We start from the raw sequence: 27,942 nt of genomic DNA, 5'->3' as shown, positions 1-27,942 counted from the left end.
TGGTTAGACGATCGGACGATCCTCTCTCATTGGTCGTAGGCTCAGCCGGCTCCGAGTGTGCGTATGTCGAAGGTTCCTTCCGCTTCGCGTCTCCGTTGACTGGAGACAGGCGGAGCGCCGGCTCCCGGGTTCGGTGGCCTCTAGTGAGATCCGGAGGTGAGGCGGGCGGTGGCAGCGAAGGGGGGCCGGGGCGGCGGGGAGCGGGGCAGTGGTGGGTGGAAGCGGGATTAAGGCCGGGTTGATGGTGGTTCTCGGGCTCCTCCTGGCCCTGGGAAGGGGCAGCCGGCAGCTCCTGCGGACCTGGCGGGAGCTGCAGTGGCGGCTTTGCGGGTGTGGCGGCCCGGTCCCGCGGAGACTACAAGGAGACGTCCTTGAGGCGCGGCCGGCCGAGTGGCGGCCCGCACCAATGCTGGGGGAGCCCGGCGGCCGGCCTGGGCCTGAGGGGTGGGCGGCGGGCCGGCTTCTTGGCTGCGGTGGTCACCGTCGGTGCGTAGGCGGGGCGTAGCCGCGGTCGCCCGCCCAGTCCGAAGTAGTCGGTGTAGGCTGGCAGTCACGATCATCGGGGCGGAAAGGGTGCCAGGTAGCGTGACCTCGGAAGCCCCTCGATTCGAGAAATGCTGGGAGTGCGTGTGTGTGATGTGCTGGGCCCGCAGCTCGAGGAGAGGCCTCGACGAGGTCTATCAGGTGCAGGCGTTCACGCCCAGGCGCTGCTGTTCGTCAGCACCTTTCTTTAAAGTGATGGGGAAGATTTCCATAAATGCTCCTGACTCACACAGAGCCATGAAAAGAACCGTGGATCTGCAGAGAGGTGCCGGGTCATTTCCAGGAGAGACGAGTTGAGAGGATGCGGAGCCCAATGTAGGGACTTGCCCAAGGACTTAAGTATTCTTCTTCTTCTACTGCCCCCCCCCCCGCCCCAGTTTTCTTTTTTGTAAGGGGCTTTAGTCTCCTTGGTGCTGATATAGTTGGGTCCAAACCTGGTAGGCTTTCCGGAATTATTTGGTTTGGGTTAGGAAAGACGTACCTTGGAGGTTCACATATAGAACAGTCGGTTTCTCAGAGAAAGACATGTATCATATGACCTCACTGATATGAGGAATTCTTAATCTCAGGAAACAAACTGAGGGTTGCTGGAGTGGAGGGTGGGGTGGGAGGGATGGGGTGACTGGGTGATGGACACTGGGGAGGGTATGTGTTCTGGTAAGCGCTGTGAATTGTGCAAGACTGTTGAATCTCAGATCTGTACCTCTGAAACAAATAATGCAATATATGTTAAGAAAGAAAAAAAGAAGAAGAAGAATGTAGCAGGAGGGGAAGAATGAAGGGGGGGAAATCGGAGGGGGAGAAGAACCATGAGAGACGATGGACTCTGAAAAACAAACTGAGGGTTCTAGAGGGGACGGGGGTGGGAGGATGGGTTAGCCTGGTGATGGGTATTGAGGAGGGCACGTTCTGCATGGAGCACTGGGTGTTATGCACAAACAATGAATCATGGAACACTATATCTAAAACTAATGATGTAATGTATGGGGATTAACAGAACAAAAAAAATTAAAAAAAAAAGACAAAAAAAAAAGAACAGTCGGTTTCTGTCGTAGAAGGCAGATGTATTCCATCTTAAATGGTCGTCTGAAATATTTCATAGCTTGGTTGAGGGCATGCCGCCTTAGATTTGGTCCTGAAAAGTCATAAGAAACATTTGTTTCTGGGCTATACTAAATAATCATGGATAATTTCAGCATCTTAATGCAGAGAATGTGTTTTTTGCTCATGAATATATTTTACTCTCCATGCAATGAAAGACATTTTCTGATTTAGAGGTAATCTAGCAAAGGCCTGGAGTGTACTATGGGATCGACTGACTGGTTTTTGAGGGCCTGCTTTGTTGTGTCTTCACAGGATTTGTGATAAACTTGATAGTAAGGACAAATGGGATTTAATAACATGAAGGTTAAAAAAATGTGCAAAGATTAATTATTAACATATGAGGCTCATGTGTGGCATGAGCCTTTCAGGATGAAGTGTGTAATGTGCTCGTGTGTGCTTTTTTAATTCTTGTATGATCTACTTTTTAAACCATGGATGGATAACTACATGTATATCAATATCTATCTAGGTTGACCCCTATGAAATTGCAGGTATTTGAAATTTGACTTTTTTTTTTTTTTTACCTACAAAAGTAGCAGTTTCATATGGTTCCACTTAATACTTGTCTTTGTCAAAGAACTTTGGAGCTCTAGCTTAGTAAGTGAATAAAGAGAGATGTGACTTACAAAAATAAAGATGTGACTTACTCACAAGTGTGTAATAGAATGGGGTGTAGAATCCAGGTTTCCTGATTTCCAGTGCAAGATTTTTTTCCCCCCTAGGATACTAGATTGAGCAACAGAATGCTAGATCCTGTTGGAAGTAAAAATGACACAATGTAAGACATGGTTCTTGTCTTCAAAGAGTCAAAATTTACACAGCAGTTAATTTGAGAGCTGTGTAAGGTATAATCAAATGCTAGGATGTATAGTGCAGGAAGAGTGCAGGGTAGGAGGAAGGAGATTGAGTTGGATGCCAAAGCATCCTTTTCTGCAATTGGCTATGGTAGTGGTTTCTTAACATATTGGACTGGAGTTTGAGGATTCCATTGAATTTAAATCATCTTTTCTTTTGAAGAATCTGTGAAATGTTTGTGGCATATTTCAGTGTGCATAAGCAAGGCATACATTGCCTATTTAGCTTGTTTTTTTTTTTTTTTTAAGTAAAATGTTTTTACTGCAGCATAGCCTGAATAGTGTCCATTGAATTTGCATGAGCTGTCCTAAAGCCTGCTAATGCCACTTGCAACTGCTGATGAAGGTGGAAGACTGGATTCTTTGGCATTTAAATACTTTGCATAATCACAGGGAAATGGGTAGGGTGCTTATGAGAAATGAGAACGTGTACAATTATGGTTACTTTTGACACACCTTGTACGTTCTTTTACTGAGTTTGTGTTTCCAAATAGGTGAGCTTCTCTGTGTTTGGGGCTGGTTCACAGAATCGTGTAATTTTTTTCTGAATGTTGCAAAGTTTATACCTAGGAAAGAAATGTCCCAGAATTGACAAAGCTACCATGAAATCTTTTATTTTTAAAAATTTTTTATTGTTATGTTAATCACCATACATTACATCATTAGTTTTTGATGTAGTGTTCCATGATTCATTGTCTGTGCATAACACCCAGTGCTCCATGCAGAATGTGCCCTCTTTAATACCCATCACCAGGCTAACCCATCCTCCCACCCCGCCCCCCCATGAAATCTTTTAAAGGGACAACATAATGTGCCTAATATACAATTATGGGTTAATGATGCTAAACCAATTTGTGATCAAATTGGGGTGTCTTCCTGCTAGCAGCTCATATTTTAATTGAACTGAATTAACTTTTTAATAGTGAAGAATACATTCACTTAATAGGGAATAACCTAAGTTGAGAGTTTTTTGGCGGGGAGAGAATGTTAGAAATCGTTTTGACCTAGTATTGATATGTATTTTTAGTTGGTTCGTTTTCTGGAACATTGATGCTAGTTGATCCTTTAGACCAGTTTGTAGTATTTTGTTTCTTGTTTTTGAATATAAGAAAGATGTTATGTGATAGAAAACTATCCTGAGGGGCGCCTGGGTGGCTCAGTCGTTAGTGTCTGCCTTTGGCTCAGGTCATGATCCCAGGGTCCTGGGATCGAGCCCCACATCGGGCTCCCTGCTCAGCGGGAAGCCTGCTTCTCCCTCTCCCTTTGACCCTGCTTCTCCCTCTCCCACTCCCCCTGCTTGTGTTCCCTCTCTTGCTGTGTCTCTCTCTGTCAGATAATAAATAAAATCTTAAAAAAAAAAAAAAAAAAAGGAAAACTATCCTGAAAATCTAGGCTTTTATGAGGCTTTTGGTTATAATGAAGTAGGATTCAAATCTAAGATATGATTAATACTCTCCAAAGCTTAAAGTCGAAGTCCCTGCTCATTTAATAGAAACTATTTTTGTTATTGTTCATTTTTGGAAACAGTGTATAGACTGTAGCCTCTCTTCCCTACCCCATTCCCCTTTAATATGTTCACTGAATGCTCCACATTCTGCCTTTAACTGGGGGTGGGGGGGGTGGGGGGGTGGGGGGGTAGGGGGGTGGGGGTGTGCTAGCAGGTGGGCAGTTGTATTTATATCTTGTTGGCTTAAAGTCATTTTTAGGTCTATTTCAAGATGGATCAATAAAATACATGCTACTGTAGTTTATGAGTTTATTTTTAATTAAGCAGGTATTTGTTGAGCAACTGCTGTGTGTGGGTGCAAGGTTCTGGAGGATAAAACGAGGAACAAGGCTCAGGGAAGAAGGTTGAAAAAGCATGAATAAACAGGCAGATGCATGCCACATTTATAGAACTTAGTGACTGCCAGCCTTTTAAAATTGAGACCCACAGTAAGTAATACATGTTATGTTGGAACTATACACATATATATATATATATATATATATATATAGTTTCATGAAACATCAAGTTTTAAGAAATAATACCTACTGGGGCACCTGGGTGGCTCAGTCATTCAGCATCTGCCTTCGGCTCAGGTCATGATCCCAGGGTCCCAGGGTCCTGGGATCGAGCCCCACATTGGGCTCCCTGCTCTGCAGGAAGCCTGCTTCTCCCTTTCCTGCTCCCCCTGCTTGTGTTCCCTTTCTCGCTGTGTCTCTCTGTCGAATAAATAAATAAAACCTTAAAAAAAAAAACAAAACCTACCTATACTATATTCTTACAGCTATTTTTTTCTATTTTATTTTATTAAACAATGTTTGTTCTTATTTACAAAATTGATTTCATGATTGAATTGATCCAATGAAAGGTTGTCACCTACAGTGGGAAAGCCAGCTGTCCAGTCGGGGCCTGGTGCAGCTGAAATGGGGAGAACATCGTGTGACACAGTGGGGGATGATGTTCAGGAATTGCTTTGGTTCCTAAAAGCTACTCTTATTTTCTTTCCCTTAACCCTTTAGATAGAGTAACTTTGTTTTTCTTCATTTGTTGCCTTTTAATTTTCTGTCTTCAATAAATGAGTCATTTTCTTAGTTATTACCACAAACATGAGATTCATTTGAATTCCTGCTAGTGTCTCAATCAGTAGCCTTACTTTTTAAATCTTAATTTGAAATAGATTTTTATGGGTAGTTAAATATGCTTTATTGTAAACATTAATTTTAATATAAGTAGGTTTACAAGTTCCTGTATTAGAGACCAGTGACTATGTCAGATTTTTTAAAAAATCAGAATATCAAAATTATTGTAATTTAGCCAACAGACATGAGGAAGTTTAGTCATGGTAGTCATTAGGTCAAAATTACCTGTATGTTCTCCAGGGGCGCCTGGGTGGCTCAGTTTGTTAAGCGTCTGACTCTTGATTTCAGCTCAGATGGTGATCTCAGGGTCTTGAGATTGAGCCCTGTGTCAGGCTCCGTGCTCAGTGGGGAGTCTGCTTGGGATTCTCTCTCCCTCCCTTCGGCCCCTCCCCCTCTGCGTGCGCGCCCTCTTTTTTTCTCTCTCTCTCTCAAATAATCTTTAAAAAAAAAAAATTACCTGTATGTTCTGTTGGGAATTTTTGAATGTCATAGACATCTACTTTGGCCAGCCATCCTCTTTTTCCAGTACTGTAGTGGCATTTTATTAGCTGTAAAATTTGGAAAAGACTTTTTTCTCTGGTGACAGCAAGAGTAGGAAGTTTTATTAAACATCATTTTGCTAGTAACATTATGCCATATGTTAGATGGGATGGAAAAATGTAATGGACCCCTACCTTTGAGGAGGACACTCAACAAGTAGATTGTTTGGTATCTGCCTTTTGTGTAACCAGAATGGAGAATGTAGAGGGTGCTTATGGGCATTTTATACCAGGGTAATTAGAAAACAAATGTTAATAGTTGTTTCTCACTTTTTTCCCCCTGCTTTATTGCTCTCCTCCTTGGCTCAGATAATATCGTGGGCTGAGATATTTATTTGGTTTCATCATAAATGCTTGAATTCATACAACTTGTAAGAAATAGCTAGTTTTTAAGTTGGTTGCTAGTGACTGATAGAGGTTTTAAGTTTTGTGAGTAAAAAAGTAATATCAGAGTCCTCTTATTTTAGTTTTATAATTATTTTACGGAACTAATAAGGAACACTGTCAAATAGTGTTATACATATGTATAAGACACTGTGCCTACAAAAGCAGGGTTTACAGTGCAAAATCTTAAAATCTTTTCCTAAAAATACAGTGAGCTGTGTACTGAGTGTTCACACTTGATATTCCTTTCAGGATCCAAGAATTCTGTAACTACAATGTTGTCAAGACTTTTCCGAATGCACGGCCTTTTTGTGGCCTCCCATCCGTGGGAAGTCATAGTGGGGACAGTGACACTGACCATCTGTATGATGTCCATGAACATGTTTACTGGTAACAATAAGATCTGTGGTTGGAATTATGAGTGCCCAAAGTTTGAAGAGGTTTGTGAAATTAATTTGATATTCACTAAATTTCATTTTCAGTTTCTGAAGAGCATTTCCTCTTAGTGACCATATAATCAAAAAAGTTACAAGTAGGGGCGCCTGGGTGGCTCAGTCGGTTAAGCGGCTGCCTTTGGCTCGGGTCATGATCTCAGGGTCCTGGGATCGAGCCCCGCATCGGGCTCCCTGCTCAGTGGAGAGCCTGCTTCTCCCTCTCCCTCTGCCTGCTGCTCTGCCTGCTTGTGCGCTCTATCTGTCAAATAAATAAATAAAATCTTAAAAAAAAAAAAAAAGTTACAAGTAAAATCTTTTAGTATTCATGAACATACCTCAAATTTCTATTTACTTGTATAGTTTGGAAATACACTTTTTGCCTTTTCTGCATAAAATGAGTGTAATTGACTTTACTTGAGAAAATAATAGCTTTAAAAGTGACTAACAGAAAAATGATTGGCTTTAAACAGATTGTTTAAAAATTGGATTTAATTTTTGATTTGCATGTTTAATATTTTTATTTGACTTGTATTGTGCCTATATTTATATTTTCATGGTAATATACAAACTAATGATACATACAAAATAAAAATTCTTTTAGTTGCTTATTTTAAAAGGTAAAGCTATTGGGATTTTTTTTCTATCTCTTCCAATAGGATGTGTTAAGCAGTGACATTATAATTCTGACAATAACACGATGCATAGCAATCCTGTATATTTACTTCCAGTTCCAGAATTTACGTCAACTTGGATCAAAATATATTTTGGGTAATCATTTTATACATTTAATTTCTTGTGCTATCAAATTTTTGATTTGCTATGGAAATACATAATTTTGTTTGTTCAAATCATGTATATGGAAGTGTGTATATTGCTTAAAGTGCACTGCATGCATTTAGTGATTTCCCAATTGGGAGTAAACATTTTGATATTTAAGATCTTAATCATCGAAAATAATATTTCTTTCAGAATATTGTAGGGGACTGTACGTTATTATTTTTGTAATAAAGGATGATTTTTTTCCGTTTGAATTTTGTCATTTTAGGTATTGCTGGCCTCTTCACAATTTTCTCAAGTTTTGTGTTCAGTACAGTTGTCATTCATTTCTTAGATAAAGAATTGACAGGCTTGAAGTAAGTATTTAAAACATAAATACACTTTTTTCCAAAATATATTATTAAGAACTGTTCTTCTCCAAGTTATAAAGTATTATAATATATACATTTTAAAAAGTTTATAGGAAATATGGGGAAAATTTTCATGCTGTCATTTAGCTAATGTTAATACCTGTTAACATTTTGGTATATATTCTTTACTACTTTTTTTTTTACATTTAAACAAAAATTCTGAGATCATACAACTTCTTTATGTCTTTATAATTTCTTTATGCCTAATAATAGTTTATCAACATCTTTGCATGTTCTTAATGCTAAACTAAATTATTTGTATTGGTTGTCTAGTATTCCCCTGGGTGAATATATTGTAGTTCATTTACTTAATTCTCCAGGATTGGATTGATAGGTTATTTAATGTCTCTGTGGCTAAACTTGTGTTCATATTCATTCTTAGGATATATTCCTAGGAGTGAGACAGTGGCTGTGTTAAGTTTTTAGGGCTTTTGATATTGCCAACTGTCTCTCCAGAAAACTTGTTCAGTTTATCCTTCCACAAATAGTGATTAATGTTTAAAAATTGTGTATATTCTGCTTTTTTTCCCATGTTAATTCAAGGATATATTTTTTACTTAGGATGATATTTTGCTATAAAATTATCAAAAAGTATTTCTGTGTAAATGCATTTACATTTTTTAACATTACAAATATTTTGAGCAATTCATATGTTTAGCTTTCAGGATGTCAAAGGGGAGTGAGTATAAGGTGTACCTTTTAGGCTGCAGAAAGGTATACATACTAAGGAATCGTACAGTGTATGAGGCGGTTGTTTTATTTTAGAAAGCATTTTTATTTTTTATTTTTTTTTATTTTTTTAAAGATTTTATTTATTTATTTGACAGAGAGAGACAGCTAGAGAGGGAACACAAGCAGGGGCAGTGGGAGAGGGAGAAGCGGGCTCCCTGATGTGGGGCTTGATCCCAGGACCCTGAGATCATGACCCGAGCCAAAGGCAGCCGCTTAATGACTGAGCCACCCAGGCGCCCCTAGAAAGCATTTTTAAGCCACATTTTTTCCTGTTAAATGTACCTGATCATCTTGATTTTTTTTCCAGTGAAGCTTTGCCATTTTTCCTACTTTTGATTGACCTTTCCAGAGCAAGTGCTCTAGCAAAGTTTGCTCTCAGTTCCAACTCACAGGTAAGTATTATTTTTAAGACATGAATGTTAATAGTATTCCTTTCTTTCAGTTTGTTTACATTAATAGGAAGCATTAATAGTTTCTTCATAGTTCAAGATTCAGGATTTACCCGCAGTTTTAAGTTTACTTGTCAAGACTTAAGACTGGTCTTCCTAGGTGCCCCAGGAACTGTCCCATTTACCTGACAACTTAATTATAATTCCGTAGCTCCTGGAATTTGGAATCTTCCCCATTTTCCTATGTGAAGGTTTTAGAAACTAAGGTAGTAAGACTTTTGGATAAGTAAGAGTATCTACCTACTGAAACCTATCAGAGAACAGGACAGGATGTAATGGAAGAGAGGCTCAGGGTAGATTTATTTCTAAAACTTTAGCATTAACCCTAGCGTTATTTTCCATCTAAAGTTTTATCTTGATGTTCATTAGTCACTTTAAATAAACATTTTTAATAATCTTGCATCAGAGTACCTTAGTATAAAATAGCATGTAATTCTGCCTTGATTATGTATTTGATGAATGTCTAGACCCCTTGCGCATGTTGACAAACATATGGTTTAGGTTTCATAGTATTAAGGTCTCAAAAAATTTGCAACTAAGAACGATCAATAGTAGCCAAATATAAAATGTTACAGTATTTCATTATGCAGTATTTAAATGGCAGGATTGATGCATGCCTCAGAGGAATCTTCCCAAGTAGCATCTCACTTAGTGGAAAGGGAAAGCAGGGCACTGTACATGACCTTTTTCTTAATCCTTTGCATCTGGAATGCCTGTTAGTGGTATTACATTGTCTGTTTTACTCTTTGTATAGCAAATTAGATTTTAGTAGAGGTCCTGGGATGCTCTCTAACGTTTTTGAAAGTTGTTTTGTACTTTACTCTCATTGATATGTTTGGTCTGTGTTTTAGGATGAAGTGCGGGAAAACATCGCTCGTGGAATGGCAATTTTAGGTCCCACATTCACCCTTGATGCTCTTGTAGAATGTCTGGTGATTGGAGTTGGTACCATGTCAGGTTTGTAAGCAATTTTTAATATATTTTAAAATAAGTTTGTAGATGAAGGGAAAAAGGAACATCTTAGATTGCATTGATTATTCTTAAATTCTGACTTTAAAAGTCTGACATTACTCTTAAAAAGGTTTTAATTGAATGAGTATATGGGTTTATCTGACCTTATGTCTGTCTGCTTTAGTGAAAACTTAGTAGCAGGTTACTGATTTTTCACTAATGCCACCTTCTCTTTCTATGCTCCACTCTTTTGATGACTTTGTAGTGTTTGTGTTTTTTTTTTTTTATTTAGTTTTTAACCAAGATTGTATTCCAAGGTTCATCTGGAAAGCACCTTCCAGTCCCTGCTGTTACCCAGACTAAATTAGTGACTTGGTTCCTTGTGTTTTAATTGTCATGTAGGAGACAGTGAAGAGTCAGGAGTGGGCCAGATCTAAGTTAGATCCACCTAATAGGCTGGTTGGGAAGATTTAATCAGATGGTATGCAGTACATCTTCGTGAGTACCTAGCATTAGTCTCAACACATGTTTCTTAATCCTTAATTGGATAGTAGAGAGTTAGATGTTAAATATCAAACATAGGACTCCATTATACAGGACAAATATTGTGGCCTGGCATGGAAATTTGCCAGAATGAATATATCATGCTGTTGTTAAGGTTTCCTAATCACTAAGACTAGACTTTATGGTTTTCTCAGGGAGCTACCCTTTGTAACTACAGTTCTAGTCTATTCCTTGGGAGGCCTGGGTGGCTTAGTCGGTTAAGCGTCTGCCTTCGGCTCAGGTCATGATCCCAGCGTTCTGGGATCGAGTTCTGGTTCTCCCTCTGCCTGCTACTGCCCTTGCTTGTGCTCTCTCTCTCTTTCTGACAAATAAATAAACAAAAAGTTTAAAAAAAAATGAATATTCCTTAAAATCTACTTTTGAGGTATAGTTTTGAGTTTTGACAAAGATAAAATTATTAAATCATGGGCACCTGGGTGGCTCAGATGGTTAAGCATCTGCCTTCGGCTCAGGTCATGATCCCAGCGTCCTGGGATTGAGTCCCGCATCAGGCTCCCTACTCGGAGGGGGGCCTGCTTCTTCTTCTCCTTCTGCTGCTCCCTCCCCCTGCTTGTGCTGTTTCACTCTCTCTGTCAAATAAATAAAATCTTAAAAAAAAAAAATTATTAAATCACCACCACAATCAAGAAAAATGTTTTTGATTAGGTGAAAACATACCTATGTGATTTTATTCAAATAAAAGAGTATGTAGGAAGGTGAGGAAGATTAGCCAGGAACTGGCAGTAAGCCATGAAACCAAGGATTATTCATTTGAAATTGATGTGGAAAGTAGGGTGATGAATTTTGGCATGCTGGGTCAGAGAAGTAGACAAAGGACGTGATAAGATTTATAGTTGGAAATTAGGAGACATGTACAGCTATACAGAAATGATATAATTAGGGATTTGGCTTAGGGTAGAAGAGGACAGGTTTAACACATATTAATGAGGAAGTAGCCCTTTGGAAATCCACTAAAAAAAAAAGTCTTAACTTCTTGGAAATACATAGATTGGTGCTGTCTCTTCCTGTAGTAGCCGAGTGGCACAGAGAGACTGTTCTGGGATGGAGTGAGGAAGAATGCAGAGCATATGGCAACAACAGTAGTTACTGTGTGCAGGCGGAAACGGCTGATAACTAAGTTGTAAAAGCATTGGTCAAGTATTGTTTCTGTGCTCTCAAGTCTGAAAAGATTACATCTGGCTACTATCTAAAGTATAGGTTGTTTGCAATGCTTTTGTTACAGCTGTATATTCTCTTGAATTTCCACGTTTGAGAGTAATTGCTGTAGATTTCTTTTGAAGTATAGTTGACACGATGCTGTAGAATTTTAAGAACAATACAGTGTATGCTTTCGTTCTATTATTTAGTCAAATGATCTATAATAATTCAAAAACAAAATATACTGTTGAGTTTCTTGTATTCTAATTAGCAGTTTTGTAACGGGAGGGAATAACTTTATTTACATTTCAAAACATTTTTATATTTAATATGAGTGACATCAGAAATATGTTTTATATTCAAGTTTACTTGTAATGTTGAGGGAATAGAATTTGGTAATCAGAGGTCTTCTTCAGCTCTAAAATTCTGTTACCGTCTATTTGAGGAGATTACCGAGTGATATCTTAAACATTTTATAGTGGAATGTTTGTTAATTTTGGATCTTGAGTTGCCTTTGCACATTATTTAATTTTTCAGATAGATTAGTGAAATTAACCAAAATTATAAGAACATAAATAGATACAATAGAGGTTATATTGAAATGAGAGTTCAGTAGTACACATGACGTCTTTATTATGATACTGTATCAGGAATGGCATAGCTGGTAGTAAGGTTTACTTTAATAAAAAGTCTTTGGTCCACAGGTGAATTGCTTTTCTGGTAAAGAGTGGAATTGGGTCCTAACTGTGGGAGGTTTGCACATTAGTATAGCCTGGCCTTGTTATTCTTATTTCAAAACAGAGTACTACCATTTAATAAAAGGGGATTATCAGATGTATATTTACGTACAGCAACTGTGCCTGGCATCGTGACGGATTTGAGACATGGGAGAAGACAAGTTCTCCTTCCTTGAGGGAGCTATTCCTGCTGTGCTGTAAGGCTTGGCATCACCTTGGAGTTCCTCCTTCTTCCAGTAGACAGCAAAGAGCTTAATATACTAATATTTTCTTTTTTTAAAGATTTTATTTATTTCTTAGAGAGAGAGAGCACAAATGGGGTGAGGGTCAGAGGGAGATGCAGACTCCCTGCTGAGCAGGGAGCCTGACCTGGGACTTGATCCCGGGACTCCATGATCATGACCTGAGCTGAAGGCAGATGCTTAACGACTGAGCCACCCAGGCGCCCACTAATATTTTCTTGTATTTGTCTGCTTAGAGGAAAAGTCCCTGTGATGTATGCTCTATCAAAAATACATGTACTTTACTAATTATACATTTAATTTTTCTCTAACCAGGGGTGCGTCAACTTGAAATTATGTGCTGCTTCGGCTGCATGTCAGTTCTTGCCAACTACTTTGTGTTCATGACTTTCTTCCCAGCTTGCGTTTCCTTGGTTTTAGAGGTAAGAGCAGTTCCTACGTATGGCATCAATAGAAGAGTGATGTTTCTTATCACATCCGTTCACATAGATAAAATCAGTACCTTCTAATGTAACACTGGTTTACTTCATAGCTTTCTCGGGAAAGCCGCGAGGGTCGTCCAATTTGGCAACTGAGCCATTTTGCTCGAGTTTTAGAAGAAGAAGAAAATAAACCAAATCCTGTTACTCAGAGGGTTAAGATGATTATGGTAATTACATAGTTTTCTTCTCCTTTTAGTATCTTTAGTTCAGTGTCATATTCTGCTTTTTGACTTTTTTCTCTCCTTCCGGTTATCTTTCTACAATTGTCTCTTTCATTGATGTTCCTCTTCCTTTTTTTTTTCTTGTTTCTCATTTCTTTGAGACTCCTCATCTCTCTCCCCTAAATAGATTTTTCAAGTTCCTCCACTTTATGTCTCTTTGAAAACCTGTTCTTTGCTCTTTGAAAACCTGTTGTTTGCAATGTTTCCAGTAGTTCAGTGGGCCACTGCTTTAGTCACAAGCGTGGGGCTCTCATTTCATGCTAAGGGGGAGGCCATGGGAGATAGTATCTGGTTATCCAGATGCTAAGGATGAGAAGCTGAGGTGCCATTGATATGCAGAGGATACATAATTTATAACATTTTATTTCAGTCTCTAGGCTTGGTTCTTGTTCATGCCCATAGTCGCTGGATAGCTGATCCTTCTCCTCAAAACAGTACGGCAGAAAATTCTAAGGTTTCTTTAGGATTGGATGAAAATGTATCCAAGAGAATTGAACCAAGTGTTTCCCTCTGGCAGTTTTATCTCTCTAAGTAAGTCACCTGAGACCTGCTTTGTTGTGTATTAATCATAGCACTCTTTGTTACTAAAAGTTAGTTGTGCCTTTTTTACTTCTGAGTAATAACATTTTAATTTGCTTTCTTTTCTTTAGAATGATCAGCATGGATATTGAACAAGTTATTACCCTAAGTTTAGCTCTCCTTCTGGCTGTCAAGTACATCTTCTTTGAACAGGCTGAGACAGAATCTACACTCTCATTAAAAAACCCTATCACATCTCCTGTAGTGACTCCCAAAAAAGTCCCAGATGATTGTTGTAGACGTAAGCCTGTACTGGTCAGAAATAGCCAGAAAGTCCATGCAGCGGAGGAGGAGACAGGGATAAACAGAGAAAGAAAAGGTGATTTCTTGTTCTCTTTATTTTCTATTCTTCCAATTCTGATTTGTCAAGAAGTTGGGTTCATTTTAAAACTTATATTCATATCCTTCCCACCATCTCCTGGGACTGGGCTCAGGGTCTCCAGGGTGCGGGTTGGGGGAAAGAAGAAAGAAAACAAAACGTATGTTCACAGTTGTGAGATTCCTTTTGATCTCTTGAACAGTTGAGGTCATAAAACCCTTAGTGGCAGAAGCTGACAGCCCAAACAGAGCTACGTTTGTGGTTGGTAACTCCTTACTTGATACTTCACTGGAACTAGAGACACAGGAACCTGAAATTGAACTTCCCATGGAGCCTCGGCCTAGTGAAGAATGTCTACAGATACTTGGGAATTCGGAGGTGAGGAAAATAAAATTAACTCAAGGTTTGTATCTTTCTTAAGAAAAGGAGCTTTTTTTTTTTTTTTTATTAGAGGAAGGAAGGAAGTCATAGCTCCTGAGTACCTGCTAAATTCTGGGCATTGTGTTGTGTGGTTTGCAGGTAGTGGCCTTATTTATTTATTCCCCACAACCTTGTGAGATAGTTGGAATTACCTCCATTTTTCAGATAAGAAAGAGAAAGCTCAGGCTCTAGGAGGCTTAAGTATTTCCCAAAGTAATACATTTAGGAAATGGGAAGGCTCAGATCAAGAATCCAAGATTTACTGACTCAAGGTCAGTGCTCTTTGTACTTTATTAGTGTTTGCCAGAGAGATAAGCCACTACTCTATTCTCGTGAGTTTTGGGGCCTAGAAAAGGCTTAACTCAAAAATGAGCTTCAAAGACAGAAGAAAGTTTTTTTTTTTGTTTTTTGTTTGCTTTGAAAATAAGCTTGATGCTCACAAGGAAACTTGTTTTCCTTTCTGACATGTGAATGGATGTTCTGCCTACATGACCATATGAGTCCATTCATGCTTTAGTGTGAATATTGTGTTCCATCTGTATCCGCTTAATCTGGTTCATTCTTAATTTATGTGCACATGAGTGAGAGTAGCATCAGGTTTGTTATTTTTTTCACTTTTCCTCGTTCCTCTTAAAATGTGTATCGATAATTTCAACTGTCTTCCTTATATACAGGGTTAACAAAATTTAGAGGGTGGGATTCAGAATCTTAATTGTGAATTTTTTTTCCTACGAACTTCACTTGCGAAATTTAGTGTTTTGGTTTTACATTTGTTTAGTGTCATTTTTTATAAAGAATTTGCTTTCGGGCACCTGGGTGGCTCAGTCGTTAAGTGTCTGCCTTCGGCTCAGGTCCTGATCCCATGGTCCTGGGATTGAGTCCCGCATTGGGCTCCCTGCTCAGCGGGAAGCCTGCTTCTCCCACGCCCACTCCCCCTGCTTGTGTTCCTACTCTCACTATCTCTGTCTCTGTCAAATAAATAAATAAAATCTTCAAAAAAAAAAAAGAATTTGCTTTCATTTTGATATTCTTATTTCCATTCAAATCATCTCCTTTAGAACTCCAAAGTTCTTTGAATTCTCCTCTACTGAGAACATTGTTTGTATTAAATGCCTTATTTGTTATGAAGAATATGAAATGCACTTCTTCAGGTTTTTTTGTCCTCCCCTTCCCACCAATCCCTCCCAATTTTTTTGTTTCATTTCTTTAGAAAGGTGCAAAATTCCTTAGTGATGCTGAAATCATCCAATTAGTCAATGCTAAGCACATCCCAGCTTACAAATTAGAAACTCTGATGGAAACCCATGAACGAGGTGTATCTATTCGCCGACAGTTACTTTCCAGAAAACTTCCAGAGCCTTCTTCTCTCCAGTATCTACCGTACAGGGACTATAATTACTCCTTGGTATGTTGTTTTCTTGGTTTGGGAAAGTTTGCTTTGAAGCTTTTATTCTTGTAGCTTTACTCTTTAGCTTTTTAGTGTTTTTCTTGACTAGTCTTTTATATGTACATAGTGTTATAAAACATTTTTTAAAATCATTGTACTTTAATTTTGTATTCTCTTTATGATTATAGGCCCTAGAAAGTAAAAATATTTTTCCTGTTGCTTGTAGTCATTACTCAGTGATTTTAGTACTTTTACATACTTCCTTTTTTTTTAAGTACTTATTTATTTATTTATGAGAGAGCGAGAGAGAGTGTGTGTCTGTGTGTGTGTGTGTGTGTGTGAGAGCACAAGCAAGGGGGAGCGGCACGCAGAGGGAGAAGCAGGCTCTCCACTGAGCAAGGACCCTGGGATCATGACTTGAGCTGAAGGCAGATGCTTAACCGACTGAGCCATCCAGGCGTCCCAATACTTTTTAAATACTAAAGAGTAAATAAAAGGGGCGCCTGGGTGGCTCAGTTGGTTGAGCATCCCAACTCTTGGTTTCAGCTCAGGTGGTGATCTCAGCATCATGAGATCAAGCCCTGCGTTGGCCTCCATGCTCAGCAGGGAGTCTGCTTGAGATTCTCCCACCCTTTGCCCCTCCCGGCTTGCACGTGCCCCGCCCCCCAAAATGAATAAAATCTTTTAAAAAAAAGTAAATAAAAGATTTTGTTGAAAAATACACTAAAGGTTTAAGTTTGAAGAAAATTATTAATGACAAGGGTTGTGTATTTGCGATACAGATTGTCACCTGGTGCCTGACTTTACCTTTTAGGTGATGGGAGCTTGTTGTGAGAACGTTATTGGATATATGCCCATCCCTGTTGGAGTGGCAGGACCTCTGTGCTTGGATGGAAAAGAATTTCAGGTTCCAATGGCAACAACAGAAGGTTGTCTGGTGGCCAGCACTAATAGAGGCTGCAGAGCAATAGGTGTAAGTTGGCATTTATATATTTGCCTGTTTTAAGATAGGCCCTGAGGCTAGGCAATGAGAAAAGATTTGGGGACAATCAAGGACACCTTTTGCGACAAGCAGAAGTGTTTGCAGGATTAACGTGCTTCTGTAACATCCTCTGTGTAGCTTGGTGGAGGTGCCAGCAGTCGAATCCTCGCAGATGGAATGACTCGAGGCCCCGTGGTGCGTCTTCCCCGTGCTTGTGACTCTGCGGAAGTGAAGGCCTGGCTTGAGACACCTGAAGGGTTCACAGTGATAAAGGAGGCTTTTGACAGTACCAGCAGGTATGGGGGGCGGGGGGTTGTATATGCATTTATGTTTATTTCAGAGCCAGTGTCATCTTCTGTGATCGGTAAATGTAACTATTAACATATATTGTCTGCTTCAGGTGACCTAACAAAATATTAACTTGAAGTCCATTTATTCAAAATGAGTAATAATTATCTCACAGTAGTGATTATTTGAATTTGTTACATATATTTGATTCATGTAAAGACCTACAAAGAGGGCGCCTGGGTGGCTCAGATGGTTGAGCGTCTGCCTTCAGCTCAGATCGTGATCTCGGGGTCCTGGAGTCGAGTCCCGCATCGGGCTTCCTGCTCCTTGGGAGCCTGCTTCCCCCTCTGCCTCTCTCTCTCTCTCTCTGTCTCTCATGAATAAATAAATAAAATCTTTAAAAAAAAAAAAACAAAACCTACAAAATGAGTAATATTTATGCTTGGTTTGGGGGATGTGGGTGAGGACATAATGTTGATCCAAATGAATACCTCCATAGGAGTAAATAGAAAAAAATAGTGTGAGCTAGTAAGTTTGTGTGTTGGTTTTACAAGGTTCACTTTGATTAGAGTGTTACTTTGTCCTAGAAGAGCATTGCTTTAGAATTGCCCTAGGGAGGAGTTGCCTGAAAAAAAGATTTTCCAAGCAGGATAGAAGTAAATATTTGTATAGTAGATTTACTTTGAATACATAAAATTAAATTTATAAAGAAGCATAATCAGTACAAATGATAGCCCCGTTTTATTTTTTTATTTTATTTATTATTATTTTTTTTAGAGAGAGCGTGTGTGTATGAGTGGGGCGAGGGGCAGAGGGAGAAGGAGAGAGAGAATCTCAAGCAGGTTCCATAGTGCATGGAGTCTGACGTGGGGCTGCGTCCCAGGACTCTGGGATCATGACCCAAGCTGAAACCAAGAGTTGGACGCTTAACTGACTGAGCCACCCAGGCGCGCCATTGATAGCTCCATTTTAGTTCAAGCTCATATCTTTGTTTAATTATTTATTTTTTGACTTTTAATGTGTGTCTGTGATGATGGCTATCTGCAGCAGCCCTCTCTTCTTGTGGCATATAAGAATGAGACAGTTGAATTAGTGTTCTAACGTAATGTTTAGTTAAAGAAGAAAATACATTTAATAAGTAATCTCCGTGAGCGTTCTCTTATGTATAAAATAAATCAGCTGAACTGGATTTTTTAAGATAACTTCCATCTTCTCTGAAAAACAAACTGAGGGTTCTAGAGGGGAGGGAGGTGGGAGGATGGGTTAGCCTGGTGATGGGTATTAAAGAGGGCACGTACTGCATGGAGCACTGGGTGTTATGCACAAACAATGAATCATGGAACACTATATCTAAAACTAATGATGTAATGTATGGGGATTAACATAACAATAAAAAAATTAAAAAAAAAAAGATAACTTCCATCTTCTCAAAAATATAACAAAATAAAAAATCTTTGCTTTTGTTTACAGATTTGCACGTCTACAGAAACTTCATATGAGTATGGCTGGTCGCAATCTTTATATTCGTTTCCAGTCCAGGTCAGGTGATGCCATGGGGATGAACATGATTTCAAAGGTGAGCCTGGATAGACTATATTAGAACTTGCAAGACTGATTGTCCCAGGGGAGGGGAATGGGGTGTCAGGGAGATAAGAGTGGGGAGCAGACTTGCTGTTTATGTCCTGTATTTTTGAATTTTGTTCATGTATATATACTACTTACTCAAAGAGTTAATTGATTGAAAGATTTTTATTGAAAGCTAAATATTGATTCATATAACTCATCAGGCATTTTTTTTTTTAGGTTTTGAAGAGGGTTTATATTTTATTTTATTTTATTTACTTACTTATTTATTTTTATTATGTTCAATTAGCCAGCATATAGTACATCATTAGTTTTTGATGTAGTGTTCAGCGATTCATTAGTTGCGTATAACACCCAGTGCTCATCACCACACATGCCTTCCTTAATACCCATCACCCGGTTACCCCATCCCCTCCCACCTCCCCCCCTTCTGTAATCCTCAGTGTGGTTCCCAGAGTCCAGAGTCTCTCTTGGTTTGTCTCCCTCTCTGATTTCTTCCCATTCAGTTTTCCCTCCCTTCCCCTGTGGTCCCCTGCTATTCCTTATGTTCCACATATGAGTGAAACCATATGATAATTGTCTTTCTCTGCTTGACTTATTTCACTTAACATAATCCCCTCCATGTCCATCCATGTTGATGCAAATGGTGGGTAGTCCTCTGATGGTTGAGTAATAGTCCATTGTATATATGAACCACATCCTCTTTATCCATTCATCCGTTGAAGGGCATCTCGGCTCTTTCTACAGTTTGGCTATTGTGGACATTGCTGCTATGAACATTGGGGTGCATGTGCCCCTTCTTTTCACTACATTCTGTATCTTTGGGGTAAACACCTAGTAGTGCAATTGCTGGGTCATAGGGTATCTCTATTTTTAACGTCTTGAGGAACATCCATATATTTTCCAGAGTGGCTGTACCAGCTTGCGTTTCCACCAACAGTGTCAGAGGGGTCCCCTTTCTCCACATCCTCACCAACACTTGTTGTTTCCTGTCTTGTTAATTTTTGCCAGTCTAACTGGTGTGAGGTGGTATCTCATTGTGGTTTTGATTTGTATTTCCCTGATGGCTAGTGATGTTGAACATGTTTTCATGTGTCTGTTAGCCTTTTGTATGTCTTTTTTGGAGAAGTGTCTGTTCATGTCTTCTGCCCATTTACTGACTGGATTATTTGTTTTTTGGTTGTTGGGTTTGAGAAGTTCTTTATATATCATGGATACCAGCCCTTTATCCGTAATGTCATTTGCAAATGTCTTCTCCCATTCTGTGGATTGCCTCTTAGTTTTGTTGACTGTTTCCTTTGCTGTGCAGAAGCTTTTTATCTTGATGAAGTCCCAATAGTTCACTTTTGCCTTTGTTTCCCTTGCCTTTGGGGACGTGTCTAGCAAGAAGTTGCTGCAGCTGAGGTCGAAGAGGTTGCTGCCTGTGTTCTCCTCAAGTATTTTGATGGATTCCTGCCTCACATTTAGGTCTTTTATCCATTTTGGGTCTATTTTTGTGTGTGGTGTAAGGAAATGGTCCAGTTTCATTCTTCTGCATGTGGCTGTCCAGTTTTCCCAACGCCATTTATTGAAGAGACTGTCTTTTTTCCATTGGATATTCTTTCCTGATTTGTCGAAGATTAGTTGACCATAGAGTTGAGGGTCCATTTCTGGGGTCTCTAATCTGGCCCATTGATCTATGTATCTGTTTTTGTGCCAGTACCATGCTGTCTTGATGATCACAGCTGTGTAATATAGCTTGAAGTCAGGCATTGTGATGCCCCCAGCTTTGGTTTTCTTTTTCAACAATCCCCTGGCGATTTGGGTTCTTTTCTGGTTCCATACAAATTTTAGGATTGTTTGTTCCAGCTCTGTGAAAAACGTCGATGGTATTTTGATAGGGATTGCACTGAAAGTGTAGATTGCTCTGGGCAGCATGGACATTTTCGCAATGTTTATTCTTCCAGTCCATGAGCATGGAATGTTTTTCCATCTCTTTGTGTCTTCCTCAATTTCCTTCATAAGTGTTCTGTAGTTTCTAGAGTACAGATTCTTTGCCTCTTTGGTTAGGTTTATTCCTAAGTATCTTAGGGTTTTTGGTGCTATTGTAAATAGAATCGATTCCTTAATTTCTCTTTCTTCAGTCACATTGATTAGTGTCATCAGGCGTTTCTTGAATAGTATTTGTATTTGATAATGTTTAATTTAGATTTGGCATTATACATGTTCTGGGTCTACTCAGAAGGGCTGGGAAGAATCTTGGGGTAATGTTTCTTAACATTGTCCTATAAGCCTTAAAAGCTCACCTCTTCTAGGAGACCCCAAGACTTTTATGTAAGAGGCCAAGTTCATTTGTATAATCCATTTATTTTAATTATTTCCTTATAAGAAGATTGTATATGGCTTACATTTTATTCTACTGATATTTGTTATTTACAAATATTCACAAATGTGAATATTAACACATTCCCAAATGTGTTAAAGTCAATTAGGTTAGCAAAATTTATTTTGTGGTTTACCTGTATATGAGAACTGTTTGAAAAGAAAGAGAATAGTGACTAAATATGTAGTTTTTGAAAGTTCTTAAAAATAAACAATACAGTGGTTCTCAAAAAATTAAAAAGAGAATTATGATCCAGCAATTTCACTTCTGGGTATTTCCCCAAAAGAATTGAAAAGAGGGTTTCAGAGACATATTTGTACAGCCATGTTCATGGCAGCATTATTCACAATAGCCTGAAGGTAGAAGCAACCTAAGTGTTCATGGACAGATGAATGGATAAATAAAATGTGGTGATGGGGCGCCTGGGTGGCTCAGTTGGTTAAGCGACTGCCTTCAGCTCAGGTCATGATCCTGGAGTCCCGGGATCGAGTCCCACATCGGGTTCCCTGCTCAGCGGGGAGTCTACTTCTCCCTCTGGCCCTCCCCCTCTCATGCTCTCTCTCTCTCATTCTCTCTCTCAAATAAATAAATAAAATCTTTAAAAAAAAAAAAAAATAAATAAAAATAAAATGTGGTGAGTACATAAATGGGATATTATTAAACCCTAAAAAAATAGGAAATTCTCACATATGCTAAATGAGGATCACTTGCTAAGTTAAATAATCTGGTTAACAAAAAAGACAAATACTATGCAAAATTACACTTATGAGGGACCTAGATTAGTTAAATTCATAGAGAAAGGAAGTGGAAGGGTGGTTACCAGGGGTTGAGGAGAAAGGAAACAGAGTTGCTGTTTAATGGGTTTGGAGTTTCAGTTTTGTAAGATGAAAAGAGTTGTGGAGATGGGCTGTACCACAGTGTGGATGTACTTAACACTACTTACCTGTACACTTAAAAATAGTTAAGATGGTAAGTTCTATGTCACATGTATTTTAACCACAAGTAAAACACGTTTTTTTTTTAATTGCCAGTAAGTATGTTTTCGGTTATTGAGGTACGAGTTGGTAATTGAATTAATTTCACTTAATTGGAAGTCTTGTTTACATTTTTGTAAGGTTAATCCCAATGACTTTCATTTATAATAGAATTTACTTTTATGTCTGACTTCTCTTTACTGACTTGGTAACTTGGGCTTTTGGGTAACACTTGAATAACTAGAAGAGGTAATTTATTACACATCAATCATGGGTTGAGTTTCTCCCAGTGACATGATTATGAGTATTAATGTTCTCACTGAGTATTTTTAAATTCATTTTTAAATTTAATTAAAAAATTTTTATTTAAATTCAATTTAGTTAACATATACTGTATTATTAGTTTCAGGGCTAGAATTTAGTGATTCATCAATTGCATATACCACCCAGTGCTCATTACATCAAGCGCCCTCCTTAATGCCCATCACCCAATTATCCCTCCCCACCCACCTCCCCTCCAGAAACCCTCAGTTGTGTTTCCTAGAGTTCAGCCTCTCTTATGGTTTGTCTCCCTCTCTGTTTCATCTTATTTTTTCCTTCCATTCCCCTATGTTCATCTGTTTTGTTTCTTAAATTCCACATGAGTGAAATCATACAGTATTTGTCTTTCTCTGATGGACTTATCTTGCTTAGCATAACACCCTCTAGTTCCATCCATGTCATTGCAAATGGCAAGATTTCATTCTTTTTGATGGCTGAGTAATATTCCTCTGTGTGTGTGTGTGTGTGTGTGTGTGTGTGTGTGTGTGTGTGTTTGTATGTATGTACACACACCACATCTTCTTTATCCATTCATCTGTTGATGGACATCTGGGCTCTTTCCATAGTTTGGCTATTGTGGACATTGCTGCTATAAACATTGGGGTGCACGTACCCTTTTGGATCACTACATTTGTATCTTTTGGATAAATACCCGGTAGTGCAATTGCTGGGTCATAAGGTAGCTCTATTTTTAACTTTTTGAGGAACCTCCATACTGGTTTCCAGAGCTGCTGTACCAGCTTGCATTCCCACCAACAGTATAGGAGGGTTCCCCTTTCTCCGCATCCCCGCCAACATCTGTTGTTTCCTGACTTGTTAGTTTTAGCCATTCTGACTGGTGTGAGGTGGTATCTCACTGAGGTTTTGATTTGTATTTCCCTGATGCCAAGTGTTGTTGAGCACTTTTTCATGTGTCTGTTGGCCATTTGTATGTCTTCTTTTGAGAAGTGTCTGTTCATGTCTTCTGCCCATTTCTTGACTGGCTTTTTTGTTTTTTGGGTGTTGAGTTTGATAAGTTCTTTATAGATTTTGGATAGTAGCCTGATCTGATAAGTCATTTGCAAATATCTTCTCCCATTTTAATATTCTCATTATATTCTCATTTACATCCCTGTTCATCAGTGACTACAAAGAACTTAGTTTTCACTCCTAGAAAGAAACACTAGGAGTCTATACCTGACTGAGAACTTCATGACTGTGATGGCTAATAAAGCTGTTTTTATTTTATGCTCACTTTCTTGTATTTAGAAATATAGTTATTGTACTTATTAGTATTATTAGATACAAATAAAGCTTCTGATCTATGCATTTTAATTTTATTGTGTTGTTGGCAGGGCACAGAGAAGGCACTTTCAAAGCTTCATGAATATTTCCCTGAAATGCAGATTGTAGCAGTTAGCGGTAACTACTGTACTGACAAGAAACCTGCTGCTATAAATTGGATAGAGGGAAGAGGGAAGTCTGTGGTTTGTGAAGCTGTCATTCCAGCCAAGGTTGTCAGAGAAGTGAGTGACTAGATGATTATTTTATTTTGTTAATCTTTAATTGGGTTAAAGATTGGGGAAAGGAATATTAACATTTTAAGTAAAGCTTAATATATGGGTGTGTTTTATGTTAAAGATGACTGTTGTATCTTGCCCATCTGTGTGTGGTATTCACTTGAACAAACTTGACTGATACTCTTTGTTGAGGACAAGACCTAAGTGGGACCATATCTAAACTCTCTTGCTTTACGGAAAGATAGATCTGGGTAGCGTGCCCTGAATCTTCCGGTGGAACATGTAAAATGTCCACAACTCTGTTTGCTAGGTATTAAAGACTACGACAGAAGCTCTGATTGAGGTCAACATTAGTAAGAATCTGGTGGGCTCTGCCATGGCCGGGAGTATTGGAGGCTACAATGCGCACGCGGCGAACATTGTAACTGCCATCTACATTGCCTGCGGACAGGTGAGGGCTCAGCCTCCACTTCTCTTCTCTTTTGTACTTCTAAGGAAGAGAAGTTCTATACTTTTCCTTTTTATTTTTTTCAGGATGCAGCACAAAATGTTGGTAGTTCAAACTGTATTACTTTAATGGAAGCAAGTGGTCCCACAAATGAAGATTTATATATCAGTTGCACCATGCCGTCTATAGAACTAGGAACTGTGGGTGGTGGCACCAACCTGCCCCCTCAGCAAGCCTGTTTGCAGGTATGGCACCTCGGCCCCAAAGTCGGCTGACCTCAAGCCTCGTTCTGACTTCCGGGGATTCTCTATTTCTGCCTGACATCACTTCTCAATCACCTGTATTTTAGCTGGTCTTTTCATTCTTTTGCTTCTCACACCAGCCTAATCTAGTGTGTCCAAGTAAGCATGCTGAGGCATATGCTTAGTAAATTGAGAAAGTAGTTTAAGAGAGCGAGTGAATGTCCATCCACACTGAGTAAGTGCCCTGCAAACCAGGTGGTGGATGTTATGTGCACTGTGGTCTCTATTGTCGGTACTGGCTATCAAATCTTGGAAACTGAGTACTTCTGCTGGGGTCTGGTTCTATTCTGATGCCATTGTAGTTGCCCTTATTTCAGCTGGTAGAGAAGGAAGTTGTTGCCGTGACTTTAAGGGTGAGTCCTGCTGTGTCTCTCCCTGGCTGCAGATGCTAGGCGTTCAAGGAGCATGCAAAGACAATCCTGGGGAAAATGCCCGGCAGCTTGCCAGGATCGTGTGCGGTACAGTAATGGCTGGGGAACTGTCACTGATGGCAGCGTTGGCAGCCGGACATCTTGTCAAAAGTCACATGATTCACAACAGGTAAGACTTAAAGATCTATTTAACTTGTTTTCCCTATACTTAAGATCTGCAGTACAAAGACCTACTATGCAGGTACAATAGTCCTAACTTAAAATTCTGCATTCTTGATATTTTGTATATCTCTACTTTGTCTTTTTCTGCCTTAGGTCAAAAATAAATTTACAAGACCTCCAAGGAACTTGCACTAAGAAGGCTGCTTGAATAGCCCGGCGGCTCTGAACTGAAACATGGGCGTTGGGTTCTAAAGGACTAACATAAAATCTGTGAATTAAAAAGCTCAATGCGGTGTTAACATGTTGAGGATGAATAGACATGATCTGTGAGCCGACTGCTTGGTGTTTGGCTGTTTCAGAAAGGTCTGAGATCCTTCTTTCCATGCAGATTTCTCAGATCTAAAAATAGGGTAGTACTTTACATGCTGTGCTCTCTGGAAGGATCTCAACATGAACACCATGCTTTAAGGCATCCACAGATGGTAATCTACAGCTCACTTCTGAAAGAGAATACAGGCTGGAAAAAAGTGTTTTCTTTTGATGAAATCCATGGAGTTCATGATGATCAGTGTGAGATTGACCCTCTCCATCCTCCCTTCTCCTCTGGTTGAAAGTGGGTTTTTAAATTATACTCTAGCTGACAAACTGATTTCATAGTTAATTTATTAAGTCTGGGTTATAGGACTTTAAGAGATAAGAGCTAAGTTTATTTTTTTGTAAACTAATACTTCATTTGGTGCTGGTCTATTTTGATTTTTTGGGGGGTAGTAGCCATTGTGATTCTTCAGGAGGGGACTTCCTTTCTTCAAGGGAAGAATTACTCTTATTCCCCAACTACTGAATTATGTGCTAAGCAGTGCTAAATCGTTCTCTGTCAAGAAAACAAATCACTGCATTAATCTCTGCAGACTGTTTGTTCAGAGAGGCCTTTTGTCTAAGTATAAATGTCTAGATTGCTAGAACGTATCTTCTAGCATAAGGCTTTAAGGAACAGAGTTTTGCATTCTTTGTTAAAGATACAAGAGCTTTTAATATCGCCTAGACAAAGGTGACTCTCTTCCTCAAGAACATGTAAGTCTGTGACCTCTCAGAGCTCAGAGGGTGGAAAACACAGGTTTGAAAGAAAAATACCATTTCTCTAAGCCAACTGTAATTACTTAAAAGACAATTGAATTTATTTAGCGGAAAAATCTAGGTGGGTTTTTGTAAAGAACTGTATCAAAGCTGTATATGTTGTAATAAAGCTTCTTCTGCTAGGAGTTTATTGAAAGTGTTAAAGAAATAAATAAAAATCAACTTGTATACTGATAAAACATTCTAAGCTTGGGCCAGAGAAGATAGTTTTCTTTAATGTTGTCCAGGAAACCCTGGCTTGCTCGTGGAGCCCATTGAAAGGGAAATCAGCTTTCAGAGCCAGTGAAGGTGCCACGTGAATGGCCCTGGAGGAGTGTGCTTCGTTCCTGCGGCCAGGAGGTTGGAGACTGAAACATTCACACAGGGCTCTTTGATAGACCCATAAAAGCTCTTAGCTTCCTCAGGGGGGTCAGCAGAGTTGTTGAATCTTAATTTTTTTTTTTAATGTACAAGTTTTGTATAAATAATAAAGAACTCCTTATTTTATATTACATCTAATGCTTCAAGTATTGGTCTTGGAGAGAGAAGATGGACTCTGAAGAACATTCCAGTAATGCCGTGGCAGCATGGAGAGCCTCTGAGTGATTGTGTCTGCAGTACTGTTGTGGAGGATTGACCTTTGCTGTTGTATGTAAAGTTTAAATTGCTTCTGTTGTGACTTTCAGCCAGTGACTTCTTATTTATCTGAACTTTTCATGGAAGTGGCAGTGAAGTGTGAGTCTTCATTCTGGTGACTGTAACCAATATTGTCTTGCTAAATTAATGTTTTGTACAATTACTAAATTGTATACATTTTGTTATACTTTTTGCTCAGTTCCAGTAAATTATGAAAAGGAAGTTAATGCTGTTCAGTGTAAGCAGTAACCTTTTTTTTTTGTTTGGATTAACCCTTGGCCTGAGGCCCAGGAAGCTTGAAATCAAGTCTGGCCAGAGTGGTAATCTAATAACTCCTGCTAAGTGTCCTGTGACCATTTATTATTTTCCGTTATATGCTCCAATTCCTACAACATTAATGGCAGGCTACTGTTGTATGTATATTAAAATAACTTTTTTTATACGTAAGAGAATTTGATTAGTTCAGCTTTATCTCATCTCAGCTGGACTACTTTTGGATTTGGGGGCATGAGGGTTGGTTGAGAGGAGGAGGGCATAAAGACCGGGCAGCCAAAACCAAATGGCTGTTTGTTGGACATCAAAGCTGCCTCAGCTTCCGTGGGGAGTAAATCTTAGCACAGCTGGAGCTGGCCTCTTTAAAGGCTGACTGCCCTCCGCTATAGTTAGAAGTGAAAAGTGTGTGTGAACCACTTAAGAACCAAGACCCAGACACTAGAAAATCAGTTTGAATTTTTCTCCTGAAATGACATGTGATCACGTGTACGGTCAGCCCCTTCCAGAGCGGAGCAGGCTGGACAGGTGACAGTGGAGAGTTTGCATGCCCTTTTCTGCTTGGGGGAATCTGATGAGCAGTGGGACGCATATGACAGGACAGGATTTTTCTTCATCTTAGGAGAGGACAGAGAATTACATTGAAAGGAACGTCTCATGTTAAAGGGTCTGAGTTAAACAAGAGGACACAGAACAGCAAAACACAACAGTACAAACCCACTGTGTACGTAAGGTTGAAA

The 27,942-nt window shown here is 39.2% G+C and overlaps 1 protein-coding gene across 3 annotated transcripts; it reads left to right on the top strand.

Annotated features, from left to right (window-relative positions):
- Positions 1 to 37: 37 nt before the first annotated feature.
- Positions 38 to 27,159, top strand: HMGCR (3-hydroxy-3-methylglutaryl-CoA reductase). 3 transcript variants are annotated; one of them, XM_036085429.2, is made up of 20 exons: positions 38 to 156; positions 6,302 to 6,489; positions 7,140 to 7,251; positions 7,529 to 7,616; positions 8,710 to 8,794; positions 9,703 to 9,808; positions 12,798 to 12,904; positions 13,015 to 13,131; positions 13,556 to 13,716; positions 13,836 to 14,083; positions 14,286 to 14,461; positions 15,714 to 15,908; positions 16,705 to 16,863; positions 17,011 to 17,168; positions 18,631 to 18,736; positions 23,736 to 23,906; positions 24,211 to 24,351; positions 24,435 to 24,593; positions 25,036 to 25,190; positions 25,337 to 27,159. In XM_036085429.2, exons 2-20 carry the CDS (start codon positions 6,325 to 6,327, stop codon positions 25,389 to 25,391), a joined length of 2,664 nt encoding a protein of 887 aa, XP_035941322.1. In that variant the 5' UTR covers positions 38 to 156; positions 6,302 to 6,324; the 3' UTR covers positions 25,392 to 27,159. The 3 variants fall into 3 exon arrangements, with proteins under 3 accessions (XP_035941322.1, XP_035941323.2, XP_035941321.2); XM_036085428.2 differs by lacking the exon at positions 38 to 156 and adding an exon at positions 4,301 to 4,436; XM_036085430.2 differs by lacking the exons at positions 38 to 156; positions 15,714 to 15,908 and adding an exon at positions 4,299 to 4,436.
- The last annotated feature ends 783 nt before the right edge of the window (positions 27,160 to 27,942 follow it).

Source organism: Halichoerus grypus, chromosome 2 (assembly GCF_964656455.1).
Source record: "Halichoerus grypus chromosome 2, mHalGry1.hap1.1, whole genome shotgun sequence".
NCBI lineage: Eukaryota > Metazoa > Chordata > Mammalia > Carnivora > Phocidae > Halichoerus > Halichoerus grypus.
Note: the sequence above shows the minus strand (reverse complement) of the source record. Positions and strands in the feature narration are given on the sequence as shown.